Source organism: Falco cherrug, chromosome 12, assembly GCF_023634085.1.
Source record: "Falco cherrug isolate bFalChe1 chromosome 12, bFalChe1.pri, whole genome shotgun sequence".
In the NCBI taxonomy this organism is placed as follows: domain Eukaryota; kingdom Metazoa; phylum Chordata; class Aves; order Falconiformes; family Falconidae; genus Falco; species Falco cherrug.
Window position 1 is genome coordinate 22,978,253 of NC_073708.1, and position 19,907 is coordinate 22,998,159.

Here is a 19,907-nt window from a genome sequence, read left to right on the forward strand (position 1 = left end):
CCCCAGTGCTTTGCTGAAATAAAGGTGATCTTTTGAAGTGCTTTTGAGTTGTTCTTGCTGTTGTATGTATTTCCCCATACCAATCTGCCTCTGTTCAGGGTTGTTTTTTCTTTCCCTAGATTATAAGGTATTTTGGGGTGTTTTGTTTTTTTCCCCACCCCTTTTTTAATTTCCATCAAAAGAGATGATGAAACATTTTCCTGCTGGGGTCTGTTCTCTCTTTTTAAGAGTTTACTGAGAATACTCAACATAGACTTTTTTGCTCAGTCTCGTTCTATTACTCACAGTTATATGCCTGTGGCTAATTATACTCCTCCACTCCTTTCTTGGTGTTTGTATCCTTCATGTGCTTACAGATGGTTATCAAATCTCCATCTTGCTTAGCCAGTCTGTCTAGCGCTTGCGACTTGACAAAGATTTTTATCCTTCCTGGTTCCTGAATTGCTTTGTTCATCCCTTCTCTCCAGATGGTTTTAAGCGTCTTCAAACTGATGCTGTAGGCCTGCTCACACCCAAGTCCTGGAGGTGATGCCTTTGCTCATGTAGCAGTCTCTTTAGCTTTTGGCCTTTTTATTGTATTGCAAGTTCATATAAAGTTCTTCCCTGGATCTGTGCTAGCGTTGCCATCTTCATATATCTCCCCACTGAATCTTTCTAATATGTTCCCTGCATGTGGGAGTTTGCAGTGAAATGAGACTCATATTGTCTTTTTTGGCCATATTGCTGTACTCCCCAGGTCTCTTTATATTATATTTCTAGCAGAAAAGCACAAGGAAACCTATGCTAAAAGAATACTAATGTAGTGAAGTGAAACATTCAAAAGTCATTAACTTGTATGTAACTGTGCTTCTACAACTTTTAATGCGTGCAGTATGATGATCTTGAATTATATGGTGCTTCATGGTTTTCCTCTTCCTCCTTCAGAGCGCAGATGAGGCGTTATATACAGAGTGAAGCAGTTGAGCTGTAGCCAATTACTGTTCTCATTTTTAATAGAATAAATAGCTGCCTCGTTGCTCTGTGTGGCATGTGCCCCCTTCTTGCTCGGTCAGTTCTTTATTACCGTCATTTGTGTGACACCCCCATAGTGTCACACATAGTGCTGACTGGGTTCCTCTGAAGCACTTGGTTCCCCTTCAGGGTTTTTTGTGTAAAATACAAAGTTGTGGGTAGATGTCCAGAAGGAAAATTAGTTTTTACTGTGTTGTGTTTGTGGTAGAGTTGGCAGAAGCTGGTGCAGTTTTAGCTCCTTCTTTACTATTGTCTGGGTGGTGTCCAGTCAGTATCTTCTGACCTGCATTGTTGAACTTATACTGAGAACGTTTAAGAAGTTTCTGCCTTGAAAAGCAAACACAATTGTTTCAGGTTCCTGTATGAAAAGATTCTATCATGTCTTCAGGTCAGATAAGGACATTGCTTATGCACTGGAGTTACCTTCCTGCCCATTAAGTTTCTAGAGAGTCTCTTAACTGTGTTTCACAGCAAATGCAGTATTGGTAGTCACACACACACACAACTGAACCTGGCAGTTCTGTGGATGTACAGGGGCTCCTGGAGGAAATGTTTTTGTGCTGACTTGTTAGATACTTCGGGTTGCAAAGTAGCTTAGACTTAAAAAGGGAATTTTAGTGCAGTATTTTTGTCCTGGTTTGGAATGGGCAGATTTACATTGGGGATGCTTTTCTTCACCGTGCCATTTATGGCTAGTGACCCATGTGACACTTGTTTCAGTTCAGTTTAGCTTCCAGAAGAGTTCATAGAGGACATAAGCTATTCAGTGCTGGTTTGAAATTTCTCTTGGCTCTTTAAAGTTGACTGCTTTTTCTAATCTCTTTGCTGTCTCCTGTGGGACATACTCATTGCCAGAATTTCCTAGTACCATATGAGCTGTTGGTATTCTTGGCTCTGTTTTAAATGAGTCCAGCTTTTTTTGCTTGTTTGAAAGACTCAAACCATGGAAGTTTCAAAAATGTTCTCAAAGACTGCCTCTTCCATCCACCTGCCCCATGGCAAAATCAGTTATATTTAAATGAAATTTGCTATTATTATTGTTTTGTGTGTGTGTGTGTGTGTGCGCTTTCCCACTTCCTAGTTTTCTGCCAAACTAGCACTCAGTAGTTCTAACATCAAGTTTGGAGCAGAGGCAGGAGGTTAGCTTGCTAAACTCAAAGCTGTTTTGACAAAGCCATCTGGAGTGCTTAGCCTCAGCCGCCTTTTGGATTGGGTGGTCTAGAGTTTGTAATATTGCCAGGACCAGATGCAGATGTAGCAATGAGAATGTACGTGTGTTTTTGAAAAACCACCTTCTACAGTGTCTGGGCTCCCAAGTGCAATGTTAGTTGTGAGATGCTAGCCAAAGCAGTGAGGTTAAAGGAGGCCTTCAAATGAAGGGACTTGAGGTCATCTGGTGCACAGGAGGTAATTCCAGAGGCAAGAGAGCAGCCTGAAGATGTATGAGATTGTTGGGCCAAGACACACAAAGTGTCTGAAGAGCATCAGTTGGTTGGTTGCTGTTGGACTTGATTCTACCAAATCATAGAATCGTTTAGGTTAGTAAAGACCTTTAAGACTGAGTCCAGCCATTAACCTAGCACTGCTAATTCCACCACTAAACCATGTCCCTAAATGCCATATCTACAAGTCAAAGCAGTACTGCCTCTGTATCTGTTTAGCTTATCCCCAAAATCTACCAATGTTATTTGGCTTATAGCTACTTTCTGTCTTAGCTGTCTTTCTGCCCCAGAAAAAAGAAGCCTTTAGCATTGGTTTGCATTGGCTGTTCAAAGCTGTCAGAGTAACACTGGTCTGCTGAGGGTTAACTTGGTTTCAGCTAACACCCTGTCTGTCACCTTGCTTTGAATATTGGGTTGTCTTGTTGGGGGAGAGCACTTCGCTTCTAAACATGGGAGAGCTGAACCACTGGGAGAGGCTTTCTCATATTTTCATTTTCAAAGGAGAATGGCAGCTACTGAGATGTATAAAATTTTAAACCGTTCCAATTTAAAGGGCTTTAAATATTGAATGCAGTCAATTTTTCTATAGGCAGAGCAACCATGGAAAGAGAAGTGGCAAAGTTTGATCTTGTTAAGGGCCAAAGGTGCTCTATTAACTTTCGAGGGACAGACAGCAGTCTTGTGTAAGAAAATCTGGCTTTTCTACCAGATGGTAAATTATTATAGAGCACTAAACAGTTGCAAAAAGATCAAGTCTATAAAGCATCTGGTAGGGTAACTGACAATTCATCAGTTTTGCATGATGCACGTTGTATGCATCTCATGGGCTTGAGAGGAAAGTTATAAATCTGTCAAGCTTGAAACTGGAGAGAAGCTTGATCATATTTGCTGCAGTAAGAGAGAAATCAAGAGACAGGCCTATTCTTCAGCTGAGGTTTTTGTGTTGCTGAGAGTTACTCCCAAATGAGGTCTGCAGAGGTGCCATTCGCATGACTTCTGGGCGCTCTGCACTCGAGGATCTGGGGATCTACAGGCTTGTCAGCCTGACCTCGGTGCCAAGGAAGATTACAGAGGAGATCATCTCGATTGCCATCATGCAGCACGTGCAGGACAACCTGGGGATCAGGCCCAGGTCCTGCTTGACTAACCGGATCTCCTCCTATGGCTAGGTGACCCGCTTAGTGGATGAAGGAAAGGCTGAGGATGTTGTCTGCCTAGACTTTAGTAGTCTTTGACACCGTTTCCTACAGCATTCTCCTGGAGAAGCTGGCTGCTCGTGGCTCGGATGGGTGTACTCTTTGATGGATAAAAAACCGGCTGCACAGCCGAGCCCAGAGGTGGTGGTGAATGGAGTCACATCCAGCTGGTGGCTGGTCCCAAGTGGTGTTCCCCAGGGCTCAGGGATGGGGCTGGTCCTGTTTAATGTCTTTATCAACCAAAACCATGTAGATATGGTGCTTAGGGACATGGTTTAGTGGTGGACTTGGCAGTGCCAGGTTGATGGTTGGACTGTATGATCTTAAAAGGTCTTTTCCAACCTAAACAATTCTATGGTTCTAAAATACACCATTAAATCAGGCACTTTTGTTGTTAACGGAAGTGAACGAAAGAGGAAAAGCACTCTGGAAGCTTGTTCATCCCCAACTTGGTCTGGTATATACCTAAGATGTTTTCAGCACCACCTGTAAAACTCACACGCTGTCCTAATCTAAGAGCATTTGACACACATCATTAGTTTTGACACAGTAATTTCAGCCCTGGGTGCTTTCCCTGCCCATGCCCCCCCCCCCCCCCCCCAGAAGAGCAGCCCCTTCAGATTCTGACTGCTGTTGAGCCAGATGTAATGCTGCCTAAAGTGTGCTTCATTGGCTTTGCTTCTCCAGGCTGCACAAATTAGCACCGTACACACAGAATTTAGAAACATAATCTTCACTCTTAATCCAGGCGCTTCTTCCCATTCCCGTGTGGGCTGTATCTGGAGAGCTGGCTAACACCGGACAAACTGCGTGGGGACTGAATGGAGTTTCCCCGTTGGAATAGTGCTTATGCAGCTGTAAAGATACAGCTATCTGTCTCTGTCTCTGCGGTGTAAGACACGTTAATGGTGCTTTTAGTAATTCTTTGGCAAGAGATGAATGAGGATGTGGAGGTTGGAGAGTAACAAAGAGAACTGAGTGTGTGGCTGGTATGAGGAGCCTCTTCTGCACTATTCAGAATCTTACTGCTGAGCTTACTTGGATTTATGCTTTCTTACTGAGATAATAAAAGCAGGATGAGACTATCAGTATTCTCTCTGCATCTAGGGTAGAACCAAGTTATTTTGTAAACTATTTTCAGATGTCTTGGCTGTAGATGCTGCATAAATAAAGATTTCTCTGTGTTGTGTGATATTGTAACATGTGAAAAGATTTACTGTGCAAATACAGTAACAGAATGGAGAAGAACTATGATCTGCTGTTTGTTAGTACGATGTGATGTAAATATTTGCCCAGGTAGATTCTCTTGAGATTTCTTGCGGGTTTCCCTCGGTACTGTCCTTGCTGGCATTCTTTGAGCACTGTGTTTTTGTCAGAAGTAAATGTGTTCATAAGGTGATACTTCCGTCAAAAGCTCAGCAGTTCTCAATAAATAATAATAAAAAAGGATACTTCCTCTTCCAAAACCCCAGCAAAATGCAAAAAATACCTTTTTTTTCAAGAGCAGTCTTGAACGTGTTTTTGAAATGTCTGCCAGCACAGATGAGAGTGGTGGCTTGTGCCACATACAGCCTGTGCGCTTGCAGATACTTGGCTTCAAGGGTACTCGTAGTGTCCACTTGGGCTGGCATCTGCCAGCATGAGATTTTTTCAGTAGTGATGCTGTGTTGGCAACTTCTGGTAACTCTTGCAGCTTAGTGAAGGAGAACCTTTTTAACAGATTTTGATGACTGCTGAGCTTGCGCTGAGATGCCCAGCACTGAAAGAGTGAGCTCCTGTCCCTGCTGAAAGTTGTCACTTTGAGGGATTGGGGCTTGCTCACTCCTTCAAAATCTGTCTTAACAGGCAGACCTTGGACCATCAGGAGAAAGTAAAATGAGTATATTCTCATGAAAAGAGAAAGGAGACAGATAAGCAGAAATTGCATTCTTTTTAAATGGCTGCCTTTTTGGGTTTGGTTTCAAGGAATTTTCTGTATTTCTATATCCAAGCAGATGCCTAAGTTAAGCCAATTTCCAAGATAATTAGCTTTGTTTTGGAGAAGGAATATCCAATCCTCAGTTCTTTTAGACGGTCTTCTTTAAGACCTCTCCTTTTTTGGGAAGTTGAAGCTTAGGTGTTTGCTTTGGGTAAAGCGTCTCTTTATAGAAAATTCTTACTAACCTTCTGCTGTGACTGGTAGCCCAGTGAACTGACAGCTGATGCAGTTCAGCTTCTGTTTCATCTGCGTGGACCCGTCGAGACTTGCCTGGTGTACACCAGCTCAGCTGGATGGGCAGAGCTACGCTTAACGTGTAGTTGATTGCAAACCACCCTACATACGCAATCAAACACGTCTCTCTTGAGAGCTGGATGAGGAAGAGCTACATGAGTTTAAGACTGTTTCTTGTAACGTGCAACTTCAGAACTATTTGTTATTAATAAGAACAACTAAAGGATGTATTGATAGGCCATAACAGAGACTAGACATGAACATAAACTTGAAGATAGGCATGCATTTGTGCCTCATGACTCTTGAAATCAGATTATTGGATTAGGGGACATCAATATGGAGCTTTACTGCTCAAGCAGGAAAAATAGTTAATTTCACTTTAAAAGTAACTAACTATTTCTTTACAGTGTAGTTTAGTACTGTGAAGTTAATCTGTATGTCATATTTAATCATTTTCCTTTTCTTCCTCTCTTGGTTTGCAGGAGTAAGTCTGTGTCTGTTACACTGGATGTACTGACCACTTGCCTCTGACTGAAGAGAACTTGCTCTACTTTGGAATATGGTGCCTAACTTCTGTGTCCCAGTACTCACTGTGCCAGCAGCCATCCTCTGCTGCTTGATGCTGCCTTTAGCAGGAGCAGACAGTAAGTAACGTTCAGTTTTGGAAAGCTGGAATACCTTGAAAAATATCTTTCCACAAATATTAAACCTTCTTGGTTTGTACAGGAAACACCGAGGATGAGGGGATAACACACCCAACTCCCCAGTCTCTACAGTATGTATGTGAAGGGGCACAAGTAGAACTAAAAAGACTGACAAAATCTATTCAAACACAGGAAGAGTTTCTGTAGTAGCTGCAACATCCAAACCTGACAATTTGATTTTTAACATCTACTGATGAGTAAAGAAAATTGGGGGCGGAGGAAGAGAGAAGTAATGGGGTCACAGTAATCCCTGTTACTTAATTTTCCTTGTTCTTTTACCAGCTCTCGTAATTGCTGTAGTACTGAGGCATCTCCTCCTGAGTCAGTAGGTGATTGAGAGCTGTTGGGGAGAGGATGTCATTTTTTACCTTCTGGTATAGTTCTCCTACACCTGTATTTCAGCAGAATTAGAGTTGAATGTTTCCTTGTGGTTGTACTTTAAGTTGTGTCCATGCCTGTTGTCCTGATAGTCTTACAGTGCTGCTGTGACTGACTGATTAGTCCCATCCAAGCCAAGAAGAAAGCTGTGCACAAAACGCTGTTGTGGACAGGCAACAGGAGAGAATTTTGGCTGATGGTGGGCTACTGAAAATACCTTAAAGTAGAATTTCCCATTGAGTAAGTTAAGCAGAGTGCAGGACATCTTGTGGGTTCTTTGCGTAGCTTTGGTCTTCATAACTCATGTATTCGCTAGGCTATCCCCAAGTATTTGTGCAGTCCCCTTCCCCTTGGTTTTTTTTAAACCAGTAACCAGTTTTTCAGTGTCAAAACATTTGTACATTTGTTGCAGACACTGGCAGTTGTGAATACATGCCTTAGAAAGAGCCCAGGACTCCTGGGATGCTTCAGTCGGAGCAGAGAGGTGACCGTGATGCACCTCCTGAGCTGCCACCAGCCATCTGCTTCTCACTCCAGCTTTAGTCACCAGGCTTATAATTAAGATGTAATTTTGTGAAAGTTGAAAGAGATATTGATTCATGTTGGTAGGAGCCTGGCTGAATGGAGAAAACAGGCTGGGGGGTCCTAAATGTCCTTGATTGAACAGGAAGGGGTAAATTTAGAGAAGCTGGAGAGAAGAGTGAAAGGGGGATGTGAAGAAAGAAACAAATGCATTGTTTTTGTCATCACTAGGGGTGACTTGCACAGGCAGCAGATTAGCATGTGGTCTGTACACAGTCTGAGCTGCCCAGTTAAACTGGGGGCAGCAGCTGTCTCCTTCCTCAGCTTTCTTCCCTGGCTGCTGGTGCTGCTGAAATCTGCTTATTCAGATCACTTCATGTCTACACATTGTAGCCCAGTTCGGAGTCTGGCACAGAGAAGTGTATGTTTAATGTACTGAGGTGTATAAAAATTCCCCAAGGTTAATTATCCTAGCCTCTGCAAAGGAGAGAGGCATCGCTTTATCAGGTATGTAGAAACTGGTGGAGCTTGAGATGTCCTAGGACAGTTCTTCACTGGAGGATAACTTGCAATAGACATGGTTTGATAATTCTGTGGAATACTTCCACATGCTTAAATTTAACAAAATTGGCTTTGTTTCACAGGCCTATACCCAAATACTGGTGTCTCAGATGTGGAATGCTTCTGTGTTGAGAAGCAAGCCTGTCTCTATGTATGCCTTTATCTCTGGCACAGCCTGACTCTGAATTACTTTTTCCTAATCTGGAAGGCAGATCTGGAGGACAACGACCTTTTAACTGCCACAGCCACCATGGCTTAACTGAGGGTTTCATAGGCTGGAAAGTGTTGCTCTGTGTATTTTAGCAACTTACAGCTCTTCTGTTATCTACCCACTGAACCTTGCCACTGACTGTCAGTGGCAGGGAGCTGTGTGAAGGGGCCTGCTCTGCGCCTCCGCAGGGGGGGAAAAAATCAGCCCCAAACCCTGCATATTTCATGTCCTGCCATCAGTGATGCAGACGGGCAAGATACAGTGGTGAATATGACATTGGGGAGTCCTGGTTCAGGACAGCAGTGAGGGGCAAGGCAAAGCTATGATAATACATGCACACTGAAGCTTCCTGTAAAAGCTAGAGAGGGATGCTGTGAAAAGAGCGTCCCGTACGTACCCTCTTTGGTTTTTTGGTCCCCTAAGCATCCTGTTGGCTCTAGTCAAAGACCATTTATTTACATGGATTCTGATGTAATACAGCTGTTCCAGAGATCTCACCGTGATTCTTCCTGCCCGTTGCAGTGCTGCTTTAATGCAGTGGAGGGATGGGTAGGCTCTGTACCTGGAAAGCATTCCTGCATTTTCCCAAATAAAAGCAATGTGATAATGGGAGCGGGGTTATCCCTGGAATTCCTGGAGTCAGTCCCCAGAATTGCTTTTTATAGGAACAGTATGGATCGAGGGCAGGGAAGGAAGGCAAGGGATGGACTGTACTGCATCCCTGGCAGCCGGCTGCCCCGTGGCTTGTGACTGGGTGCTTGGGGAGCACCCACAAGCGGGGCTTCCCTACCTTCCCTGCCTGTGCTTTGGAGCTGCTGTTGTCGCAACACATTCAGCATCACTGCTGTAGCTTCCTGACAATTAGACAGCTGGCAGATAGCTAGATGTTAATGCCTGAGATAAACCAGATTGAATATGTATCGCCTAGCGGAATTAGCGCCGGGCGTGTGCCGCGATGCTTCTCCGGAATTGAGTTCACAGGAGCTGTGGATAATGTCAGTGCTGAGGAATTGAAGGGGCATCCAAAGGTTAAATGTGTGGCAGTATGTCAGAAAAAGAAAGGCTCACTGGGTGCTCTCCTGCCAGCAGGATGGGAGCAGTGGTTTCCTGGGGGCTCTGGTGAGGTGCTGGGAGGAGAAGGTGAGTGGGAAGGGGCACATGCGTGTGAACAGTGGATACAGAATTGCTAATTTGGCAGAAAGCACTTTCAAATCCTCCCCGGCTTTTACAGACTGCGGTAAGAAATTATTAAATTTTCTCTGTGATCTACTGTGTTTCTGTCAGGGTGACCCTAATTCCATTAGAGCAGCTCAGAGCTGATTCAGGATGGCTGTTTTTACACTTTCTCCCTCAGCTTGCTTGTAGGTTTTTTTAAATGCGCTCTGTGCTTCCCTGTCTGTCAGCTTTTGATTGTGCATGGGAAAAATGGCTTTGCAGATTTCATTTAATGTTCAGTTCAATTGTCAACTAAAAGATGCTCTTTTCCAGCTTTTGGAAATATGTCATTTACTCTAATAAAAGAAAAAACAAAAATCCCCTCTCAAAGCAAAATGCAGAGAAAACAGGAAAAAAAACCCCAATACTGTCATCAGAAATCATCAGCAACATGTTTTGTTGTTGGCTTGTTTTTTTAAAAATTAGGCTTTGTTTTTGATGTCCTGGACACAGCTTCCATTAGCCAAAGGAAGAGAGCAGGTGACCCATCCAAAGTCTTTCCTAACCAAAATACATCTTGGTTTGTCTTGCGCAGAATTTCAAAGGGTTTAAGGAAGCAAACTACTTCAAAAGTGACCTTGTAGAAGGAAGGAACTAAGGCAGTATTAGGCCAACTACCTGTGAAGTGATAAGTGGTAAACAAACAATTTGCACCTTTTGATTTCTGAAGATAGAGCAAACTTGGCTTTTGTTGCAGCAGGTGGGGAAGCTTGCAGCAGTGAGCTGGGACTGGTGGAGGCAGGTCTCTGGCTCTCACTACCTCAGGTGAGCAAGGACCCAAAGTCTGAAGTGTCTCAGGGCTGCCCTCCCCCTTGTAAGAGATAGTTGCTTTATATCTGAAAGGTTTGCAAATTGCACATTCTAAACTTTTTTTTTTCCCAATCAGTGATGTTTCTTGGATGCTAACTGGATTGAGGAGACACATTAAAAAAGAAAATAGGAAGGTGAGATGTTGATACTTGGAAACGTTGGGAAAAGGAAGGTTACTGATGGCCTTTCTGGACACACAGCTCTGTTTTGCCAGGGATTTTGCATCGCGCCTGAGGTGCCATCCAGAGGTTTTGGACCAAAGAGCACTGGAGCATTTGTACAGTGGTTGGTTCCCTATGTGCCCCAGCTCTTCTGTCCGGTCTTACTGTTTTGTGTTCCTGGGAGCCAGGAGTAGCGTGGCAGGTTTTGACTCCCTGATTCAGCTCTCTCTTCTTCACTTCATAACCTGCATGATGCCTCAGCAACAGCTCAGCTCCAAATACAGCTGCTCTGGGCCACCCTGCGGGACAGACTTGCTGTTGTGCAAGTCTGGAAAACAGCCATTTATGCAGAGCTGTGCAGCAGGGTCCCATCCCAGAAGCTGGACCTGAGTCTCCTCTGCTGCTGCCTTGCATCTGTTTCTGCTTCCTGGTTTCATGTTTGCATGCCTGTCCCTAAACACTGTTTGTAGTGATTATGTGTTGGTACAATCAGATCCAGCTATTGCAGCACGAGTAAATACTAATTTTCTGCAATTCTGCCTTGACCAGCTTGACAAATTCCATCAGTTAATGGAAAATATTGTTTAGGGAACCCCTGTACCTGAAGCATTGGGGTTGCATCATTAAAGGACAGATTGAAATATTAACCATAGTTATTGTGCAGCTTTATTTTTGGTGTCCTTACTCATCATATACATATTTAGGTATAAGTGGATTCCTTACTTTTCCATAAAATGTCTAAATGCTGCCTGCTTGTAACTGAACGTTGCAGACATCAGGGTAGGAGGGATGCTGTGAGAGAAAATGCCACGTATAGAGTAGACAACAAATCTTTTTTGGTGTTTATGGCCAAGCCCCTTTTAGTTCCAGCAGTTTCAAGAGTCATGTGAATCTGGGTAGCTACCTACGTCAGGTCACAGCATTGTCATTTGTGTGGTTTATTTTTTGTTAAAGCCGACATCATTCATCAATCAACATCAGCTGCTAGGTCAAAAGTCCGCCTGGCCCCCAATGCCTTACCTAGCAATGGTCACTAGAGAGACATATGCAAGGTGTAAGAACAGCAGAAATCCATAGTGATCCCTTCCCGGTGTCATCTTCGAGCCTTCAGTGAGTGGTGGCCGGGGGAGATGGAGTGGTAACTTCAGACAGGCTCACTCTGAGTTTTGCTGTCAGGCAACGCTGAGCGTGTTGTCAGTCTTCAGGGACATCCTGGGGGCAGGGGTTTCCATGAAGACCAAGGTGACTTTCGCCTCTGACTTTCGCCTCTACACCATGGCTGCTTGTTTAACCCGCTTACTGCAGCTCTGCAGGGCTGAGCAGCCTCATTTGCCCTTCACATCGTTCAGACTCGCTGTGTAGCCACAGTTACTCCCTTGCCTTCACAAGGGAGTTCCTATGTTTAAGTGTCCATTTATCTGGCCCGGTGGCAAATGTTGAGGGGGTGATATATTTAATATACGTTCTTTGAGGGAGAGTGTGCTTATTGGCTTGGTGATATAGAAAAACAGTAAAACTACCTGCTTAAAATTTTATCTTCAGTGTAAATTCATAGATTTTAAGGCCAGAAATCAGATCAGTGTAGTCTTCTACTCTGACCTGCATAGCACAGGCTGTATAATTTCAGCTAGTAATTTCTGCATCTGCTTTTAACAGCTGTGGATGAGCTAGCATGTAGCTTTTAGGAGGCTATCAAATCAAGATTTGAAGACTAAATGGTAAAGAATTTACCCGTCTCCTATGTGATCTGTAAAAATGGCAAGTAATCATTCTTTTTATAAATCTGTATTTATTTCAGGCTTTGGTTATGCATTTTTTGGGTTCAGACACTGTGTCAGCTAGTCTGGAGACTCCTGCTATTTAGTGCAATCTCCCTGAGAAGCAAGTTAGTGTGTAGGAGTTAGACAAGCTGAAAGTTTGTCGGTTTTTGTTGTAGAAAAATGTGTTGGTCTTGATTTTTATGATCAGAGATAATTTTTATCGTTCTTCGCTGATCTTCCAGACTTTTCAATATGTTTTTTGAAGTCAAGGGACCGGGACCAAGAAGAGAAGTGGCTGCACCTTGCCACAATACTTGCCACATCTTGCACTTTAGCCCTTTTACCCATAGCACTGAGCAGGGAACATGATCCCCCACAATGACCTTTGCATCCCTCTCTGGGCCGCTTGATTCTCAGGATACAAACTCCTGTTTCATTGCTATATCTTGGGGGTTCGCTCATGAATATATGCCCCTAAGTACATTAAAACACATTTTGCTGGGTCTCAGGTCATCCAGTCATCTGAGTAATTCTGTACAGGTAATCTTCCCTTGCTGTTATTAGTTGACTACTGATTTGGTAAAGTTTGCCCTTTACTTTCCGAACCTACTTGCAAGGTAGTTGCATTTATTCACGGATGTTAATCCGCTGTGACTGTTTGCAGTGGATGCTGTGTGTATATTAAGGAGGTGCTTAAAATATTCTGTAGTAGCGATGGTAAGGAAAGTAGGATTCTTTGCAGGTGGAAAGGAGAGCTAGGAAGCTGATCAGATAATGTGGTCTGTCATGCTGCTGCTTGCTACTCGGAGTACTAATGTCAGATGGGGGAATAGTATGAGATCTGCTGGAGCTTTCAGTGTTTTAGCTGAGCAGTTGTAAAAAGCAATGAAGTGGTAATAGGGATGCTTTTTTTGCTTCTTTGATTATCTGTTCGTTATATTGGCGCTTCAGAATGATCCTGTAATATAAGATGATCAAGCTCATGTTTGTGAACAACCAAGAGTATGAAATTTGTTTGCTCAAAATGTTAATCTTTTTTGATGGTGAACATGTTTGGTTTAAAAAAAGCATCTGTTCATGGATGCTTTTCCTCTGGTAAGATGTCTGTGTATCAGTAGCTGAAAAGTGTACTTTTAATTGAATGCTGTATTTAGTCTCTTGTGAGAATCAGTGCTTTGTCTATGCCAAAGAAAAATCTCATTTATTTTGTCACGTGAAAACACCATAGGGTGCTTACTGAAAGTTTTAAGTCATAGAAATGGCTTTTGCCTTGCATACTATTGATATATGACTGCTGAGTTAAACCAAAGCACATTTTACAGTGGATGATGGCGTTACATATGTATATGAATTGTAGCCTGCAATGCTAGACCTTGCTTTGAATGTCAGTTACGTTTGGCCTTTCTCTGATGCATCATAACATTAAGCCTTCACAACAAGAGGCACTCACATGGTATTAAAAAGAAATAATTACAGAATATATTGCACTTCACGTAGTACAGGCTGGAATGAACTTGCAGTCCTGCTGTGCTTTTCAGGTGGCCCTTCATTGCATGTATTATTCATTACTTCCTTCCCCACCCCCACCCCCCATCAGTAATTAACAATACCACTTCCAGGAATGCATTTTGTAAAATTGGTTTGACACATGTAGATAGAAACTGTCAAAACTTAAAGCAGATGGAAATGCCACCATTTTCCAGCAAAGGTTCGTGGCACCAAGGGGGACCATTCTGACTTGGTGCTCTGGATAAAATCAGCATATCAGAGGTTTGGGCTTGGTTTGGCTCTGGTGTGTGTGGTTATTCTACTTGAGCCAATAACTGGGTTCTCTGGAAGTAGCCATGGTCTCATAGAAAGGACCATAATCGGTCTGCTGTTTGCATTAGTTAATACATACTGCAAATTTAAAAGGAAGGTTGCACTCAGGCAGTTCCTCTTGCTTGCTTTGCCAGCTTTTCTTGTGTATTTTTTTAGGTTTTTTTATTATAAACTCTGCCTACATCTAATGAATTTGTTGGCTCACCTCAAAGGTGAGTGATAAAAGCCATTGCATGTTAATTGCCATGCGTGGAGAAGATGGTGACTCTTGAGCATCTCTACTTGGGTATCGGAGTGCAGAACACCTACCTATTTTCTTTGGATTTATTTTTAGCCAAACTCACTTCACCTGTTAGTACAACTGTTGTTGTGCTACCTCTGTTAAAGGTTGTTTTGAGAAAGGGGCTTAAAGAGGCCAGGAAATGTTCAGCAGCTTCACTCTGATAGTTCTTTTGCCCCTGAAAAAAATCTCCATTTGTAATAAGTGTTTTGAGTCTTGTCATTAGCACATCTGTGGCAGGCAGGCAGTACTCTTTGTTTTCACCCGCTTGTCAAACCCAGCTGGCGGCTTGTGCGGGTAGGAGATGTGAGCGTGTCACCAAGCTCTCTTTCTTTCTGCTTTCGGTGTGGGGCCATATGTAAGGCAGAAGTGGCACTAACTTGGTTTTCAAACCTGAAACTGAAGTTCTGTCTTTTGACATAAATGTGAGAGTTGCCGTGCATTAGTTCCAGAAAGGATTTCCATCTTTGAAAAAAAGATAACAGCTTGGAAGTGAGAAGGCTTATAAGTGTATTGTACTGGCACTGTGTTTAATTTAGAAGACAGAAGATTCACTGGAAGAACTGAATGATGAGTAGTGAAAATCTTGTGAAAGGCTGAAAGTTAAAATACTGTTATGATGAAGTTGACTATGTATCTTAATCCTATTTAGCATCAAACAGAAGCTTTCAGTAGTTTCAGGATGGAAGAAAACCCTTAGAGAAGGGAACTTATCTCGTGTATTCACCACATTTGATGTATAGGGCATTTAAAAAATAGGGAGGGGGGTATGCTAGCAGGGGGAATCAGTAAAACTTGAAGAAGAAAATAGAGAGAGGACTGGGATGCCGTGTCCTGCCATGGTGCTCTCATTCTTGGCATGCTGACAACAAAGAGTTTAGTATAGCTCCGGGGAAGATGATGAAGGCAGTCCAGCAGCTGGAAAGGCTCCTTTGCTCCTGTTTGGTGTAACAGGTAATGGTCCTGGCTGTTGACTTGTCATTTATACATGCTGTATATAGACTTCCAATACACTCTTTTATGCTCCATTACATACAATTTATCAGGGGTTACACAAAGTTCTTCAGTTATAACCTTTGTTTTCAGCTTTTTATGAGTTTTGTTTCATGGCTGAAACGTCTCTTGCTTGGTCTTCAGCCAAAGTTCAAGTCGGGGGCTGTATTTTATGAGTTGGACATCTGCTTTTTGGATCTTTATGCAAAAATTGTCTTTGGATGCTCTTAAAAATAGAGTGGAATATTATTGTTGTACCTGTGAAACAACCTGTAGTGTTACTCATAAGTCTCAAGTCTAAAATGCCTGTGAAAACATTTGACATTACTCCAGATGCGCTTCAGCAGTCAAGAGAAAATGGAACTTGATTTGCAGAAGGGAGCGACCCATAGAAAAATAAGCTTCTGAATAGTATAAAGGGGATTCCTTGCTACATCATTAAGTGCATGTGAGTAAAGGATGTTGTCTGAGCTTGTAACTAAATTGCCTGTATATCCATTCTGTGAACGTAGCCAGAGCTGCTCTCATCTTAGCCTTTTGAAGACCCAGAGGTGTACAGCAGAGGCACTCCTCCAGATGCTACAGCACACAGCCTGTAACGTGGGCAGAGAGAATTAATTCACATCAACACTGTGGAGTTTGTGTTCATTTGTCTGTTTCTTGAGGCAGTTGTGCAAATAGAGAGTATTCTTTGTTGAAGTTGCTCTGTGGTTGTACTGTAGGCCACAAGGGTTTGGACTTGTCTCGATGCCGCTTGTTGAACCTTGATTCTACCGTAGTAAATGCATGAAACATTTAATATATTTGACTGCCTAGGTTGGTTTGTTTGGGTTTTTTTTTTTTCTAAAATCCTAAGATATGCTTTTCTTCCTATTGCTGCAGAGCTGTGTGCCTTTATTCTAGGAACAGAGTATGATTTTTGGGTTTTTATACACATTAAGACAGAATCCCTGTATTCTTTAGTTGGCATCTATGTACTGCTTAATGTCTTTTCAATTAGACACACAGCCTTCTGTTGCAGATAAAGCTGCTTTTTTTTTTTTTTTCCTGAGACAAATTTAGCTAAAATTTCTGGCATTGTCTTTAATCTGTAGTGTGAGAACAGTTCCCTGTGTAATTTTGAGGAATTTAAGGAACTCCATTTAACAGATAAAGAGCAATATGCAGTATACCACATGGTGTTTTCCAGGTTTATGTCAGATTATAGAAGATTCTATAAACTCTTTTGTGTTGTAATCATTGCTGGACTGCATCAAACTCAAGGTCTATTTATCCCAGAACTGCCCCAACATAAGCCTCCGATGATGGCCAACAAATGCCACATGTTTTACGGAGGTGCAAAAAGAACGATCCCATACTCTTGCCTTTTCTCATCCCACCCAAATTAGTTCCCATTTCCTATGTAAAATTAGAAATTGTTGTAAGAAGTTAGACTTTTATTATTGCTTCTGTAAAGCCTTATTAATTCTAACAACTCTAAATAGTGTTATATCCACATAGGCAAAGGAATAATGCCCAACATAGATTTGTCAAGGTCAGATCAATCTAATTTCCTTTAATGACAGGATAACAGGCTTTGTGAATGGAGAAGCAGTAGATGTCATTTATCTCTAGTACAGCTTTCAGTGCTCCCTCATGAGACTTTTTCTTGTGAAACATCTGCTCATAGGGTGGGCATTTGGCAGTTTGGTAGCATTCAGCATTTGCAGTAATGATCTCTGTGATAGAATAGAGAACATGCTTATTAAATTTGCAGGCAAACAACAAGCTGGGAAGAGCTGCAAGCATGTTGGAGGACACCATTAGAATTCAAAATGATCTTTACAAATTGGAGAAACTGTCTGAAAGGATACATGTCAATAAGGAGAAATGTGGATAGATGTTTGAAAATAGGAGTAATCAGCTACATAAATACAGAATGAGGCACAACTGCCTAGACAGCTGGTGTGCAGAACAGGTCTTGCAGTGCTAATGGATCAGAAACCATACTGGAGTCAACAATGCTGTGCTGTTGGGAGACGGAGAGACATCACAGTGATACGCAGAAATGAGGAGTACCATCTTGAAGACACATTAGATAGTCTTTGTGCTCTGCTCACATTGATCAGGCCTCCAATGAAACAACTCATCTTAAGCATCCTGTTGCCAGAATGGAAGGGCTAACTCAGTCAGTCCTCCCTGTCCAGTGCTAGGGGAAGAAATACTGTGCTTAAACTGCAGCTGGGAAGTTCAGGTCAGGCACTAAGCAATGCTTGTTGACATGAAGGATTGTTGAGCACTGAATTGAATTTCCAGACGAATTTCTGGAATCTCGTATACAAACAAAAAGTGTTCCCTCATACAGGTTTTGAATTGCCAGTGTTATTTCTTAGATGGAATGTTTCTTTGTCTTCATTTATGAACCAGGGAGGTGCAGACTCCTAGTCTGTCTTCTCTAGGACACTTGATACTCTGATATTTTTATGCCGTCCTTTTTCATCCTCCTCTCAGGTGACAATCACTGTCTTCCATCTGACTTTGTAACTGTGTGAAAGTGTTCTCCAGGCCCTTAGTCCTCCTTAGTGCCCTGACTTCTCTGACTTTCTAGCTCTCATCAAAAGGAGCTGATGGGGACAATACAGAGGAGACTATGCCATTAACAAAATGAGACTTTAAAACTTCCTCTATATGTAGTTTCCTCGTGAACCCTCATAGGTTTGCTGTATTTTTCTCCACATCTGTGCACTGACTAAAGGTCTTTCAGCTGCCTGTTACGATGCGTGGTTCATCTTCTGAAGCCATACAGTTAATTCAGCTCTGCAAATTGTGCCAGGCAGTTCTGGGTTTAGGTTGTTGGGGTTTTTTTCTCTCTGTATATGTCATGCATCTGTAGGTAGTTGTCTGACCTGAGACTTTACCAGCTGTATGTGTATACAGAGTTCTGTGTCTGAACTTTCATGGTTTCAGGAGTTTTGCTGGTGAGGCAGCCGCTGCACCAAGACAGGGAGTTTTGGTGCGTGTACAATGGTTTCTGCCATGATGCACAAAAGCCTGTCTCTGACACAGCACCAAATGTCTCTGTTGTTCTGCAGTGGCTGTCAAATATTTCTAATGAAGTTGATGTGGTTGTGCCAGACTGTGTGACAGTCTGCCTGTCAGAGCGCTCCAGGAGAGCGATGCTGCCTGCTGTCTAGAGCAAGACTGACCGGCAGCCCTTGCAAGGTGCATTGAAACTGCTTCTGGCAGCAAAAAATGCTTTGGGGGACAATTGCAAAGGATGCTGTAGGTCTTGTAAGACCGTGTGATCAAAATTGGTCTTAATGCCTATTTGTGTGTATGAAAGGGAAGGTGTATTAGAAATGTGTGTTTGGGTAGAATGCTTTTAATGTCAATGGTAGTGGGAAGGAAGATGTGTAAGGTTTTTTTCCTTCTCCTCCTAGTATTTGCTCTTCCTATGCATAACTGTGCATCAGCCTGTGGAGTTGTGTCTGCTGAGTGGAGTCCCAAGACTGTCTGACATGGGAGTGTCTCATGCTTCATGTTAAAAGATTATTGTTAATTCATTGCTACTTTGTTTTGGATAAGAAAAAGCTATTTGCCCACCTAAGCTTTTCCTTTCCTTGGCTTCATATGAAACATGTACTGCTTGGAAACCTTTATCAAAAACAGATTAGGGGAACATTTAATGAATTGATTTAAATAAAGGTGCAAGCCATTACATGAGTTCTTGAATTCTGGAAGCTCTAGCCATTATGTTGGGGTTTTTTTTGCAGTCAGACTTTGGATTCAAACTGCAATTATTTTTCACAAGACCAAGAATGAAGTCTGTTGCCTGTTATGAATAATAGAGTATGGTAATACCACAGCTATATATGCAAACTCTGCAGACTGGCAGCACAGCTGCTAAGTGTTACGTTTTTAAAATATGTACAATCTGTTGTCAACAGAATTAAACCCAGGAACTTTGTATCGTTTGTTTCTGCATGAGGGTGTTTTGTAGGGATATTTAATGATGAACTGTTCTACATTTTGACCTTTAAAAAATTTTTCGGAGGCTTTGCACCTTGTGTTGAATTGGGGAAATTGTCAGATTAAGACATGTGGAATCCTAATGGCCACCCTGACATTTCCTAGACCTGGCTGGATACCTGGGCTTGATTAGTTTTCTAATGTACCTGCTCTGCCAAGCTGGAGAGGCTCACACACTCTGCAGCTGAGCTTTCTTTAAAGCGATTGCACTGTAAACCTCATTCCAATTAAAAGGTGAATGCTGTTCTAGTAATGGAAAGTTGTTTTATTGTTCCTCTCCCCAGATACGCATGTGAGTGGAAGTGTTGTAGGCAAGTGTTATCGCTGTTGTTTTTGTGGTTCATTCTTATCTTCCATCAGTTTTCATATACAGAAAAGTGAGAAATGCAGTATGCCCAGCTGTCTGAGGGTGAATGTGAAACAGCAAGATAAACCTTCAGAGGGTGTAATGGGCCTGACTACAGATGATCCTTCAGCACTTCGCTGCCATCCTGTAGCCTGTTAGCCTGTATTGTGTGTTGAGCCATAGGCAGCAGGAGAAAACAGGTGGAAATACAGCAAAGAACCCATGGCAGCCCATCATTTTGGTGCTGAGAAGGGAATGATTCATTCTCAGGCCATC

The 19,907-nt window shown here is 42.5% G+C and overlaps 1 protein-coding gene across 7 annotated transcripts in view; it reads left to right on the plus strand.

Annotated features, from left to right (window-relative positions):
• PTPRF (protein tyrosine phosphatase receptor type F) overlaps positions 1–19,907 on the plus strand; it is a 392,585-nt gene that overhangs the window by 131,099 nt on the left and 241,579 nt on the right. For all 7 annotated transcript variants that reach the window (XM_055724616.1, XM_055724615.1, XM_055724619.1 and 4 more), the window contains one exon: positions 6,344–6,505. In XM_055724616.1, the coding sequence (XP_055580591.1) occupies positions 6,421–6,505 (85 nt within the window). In that variant the 5' untranslated portion in view covers positions 6,344–6,420. The remainder of the gene's footprint in view (positions 1–6,343; positions 6,506–19,907) is intronic.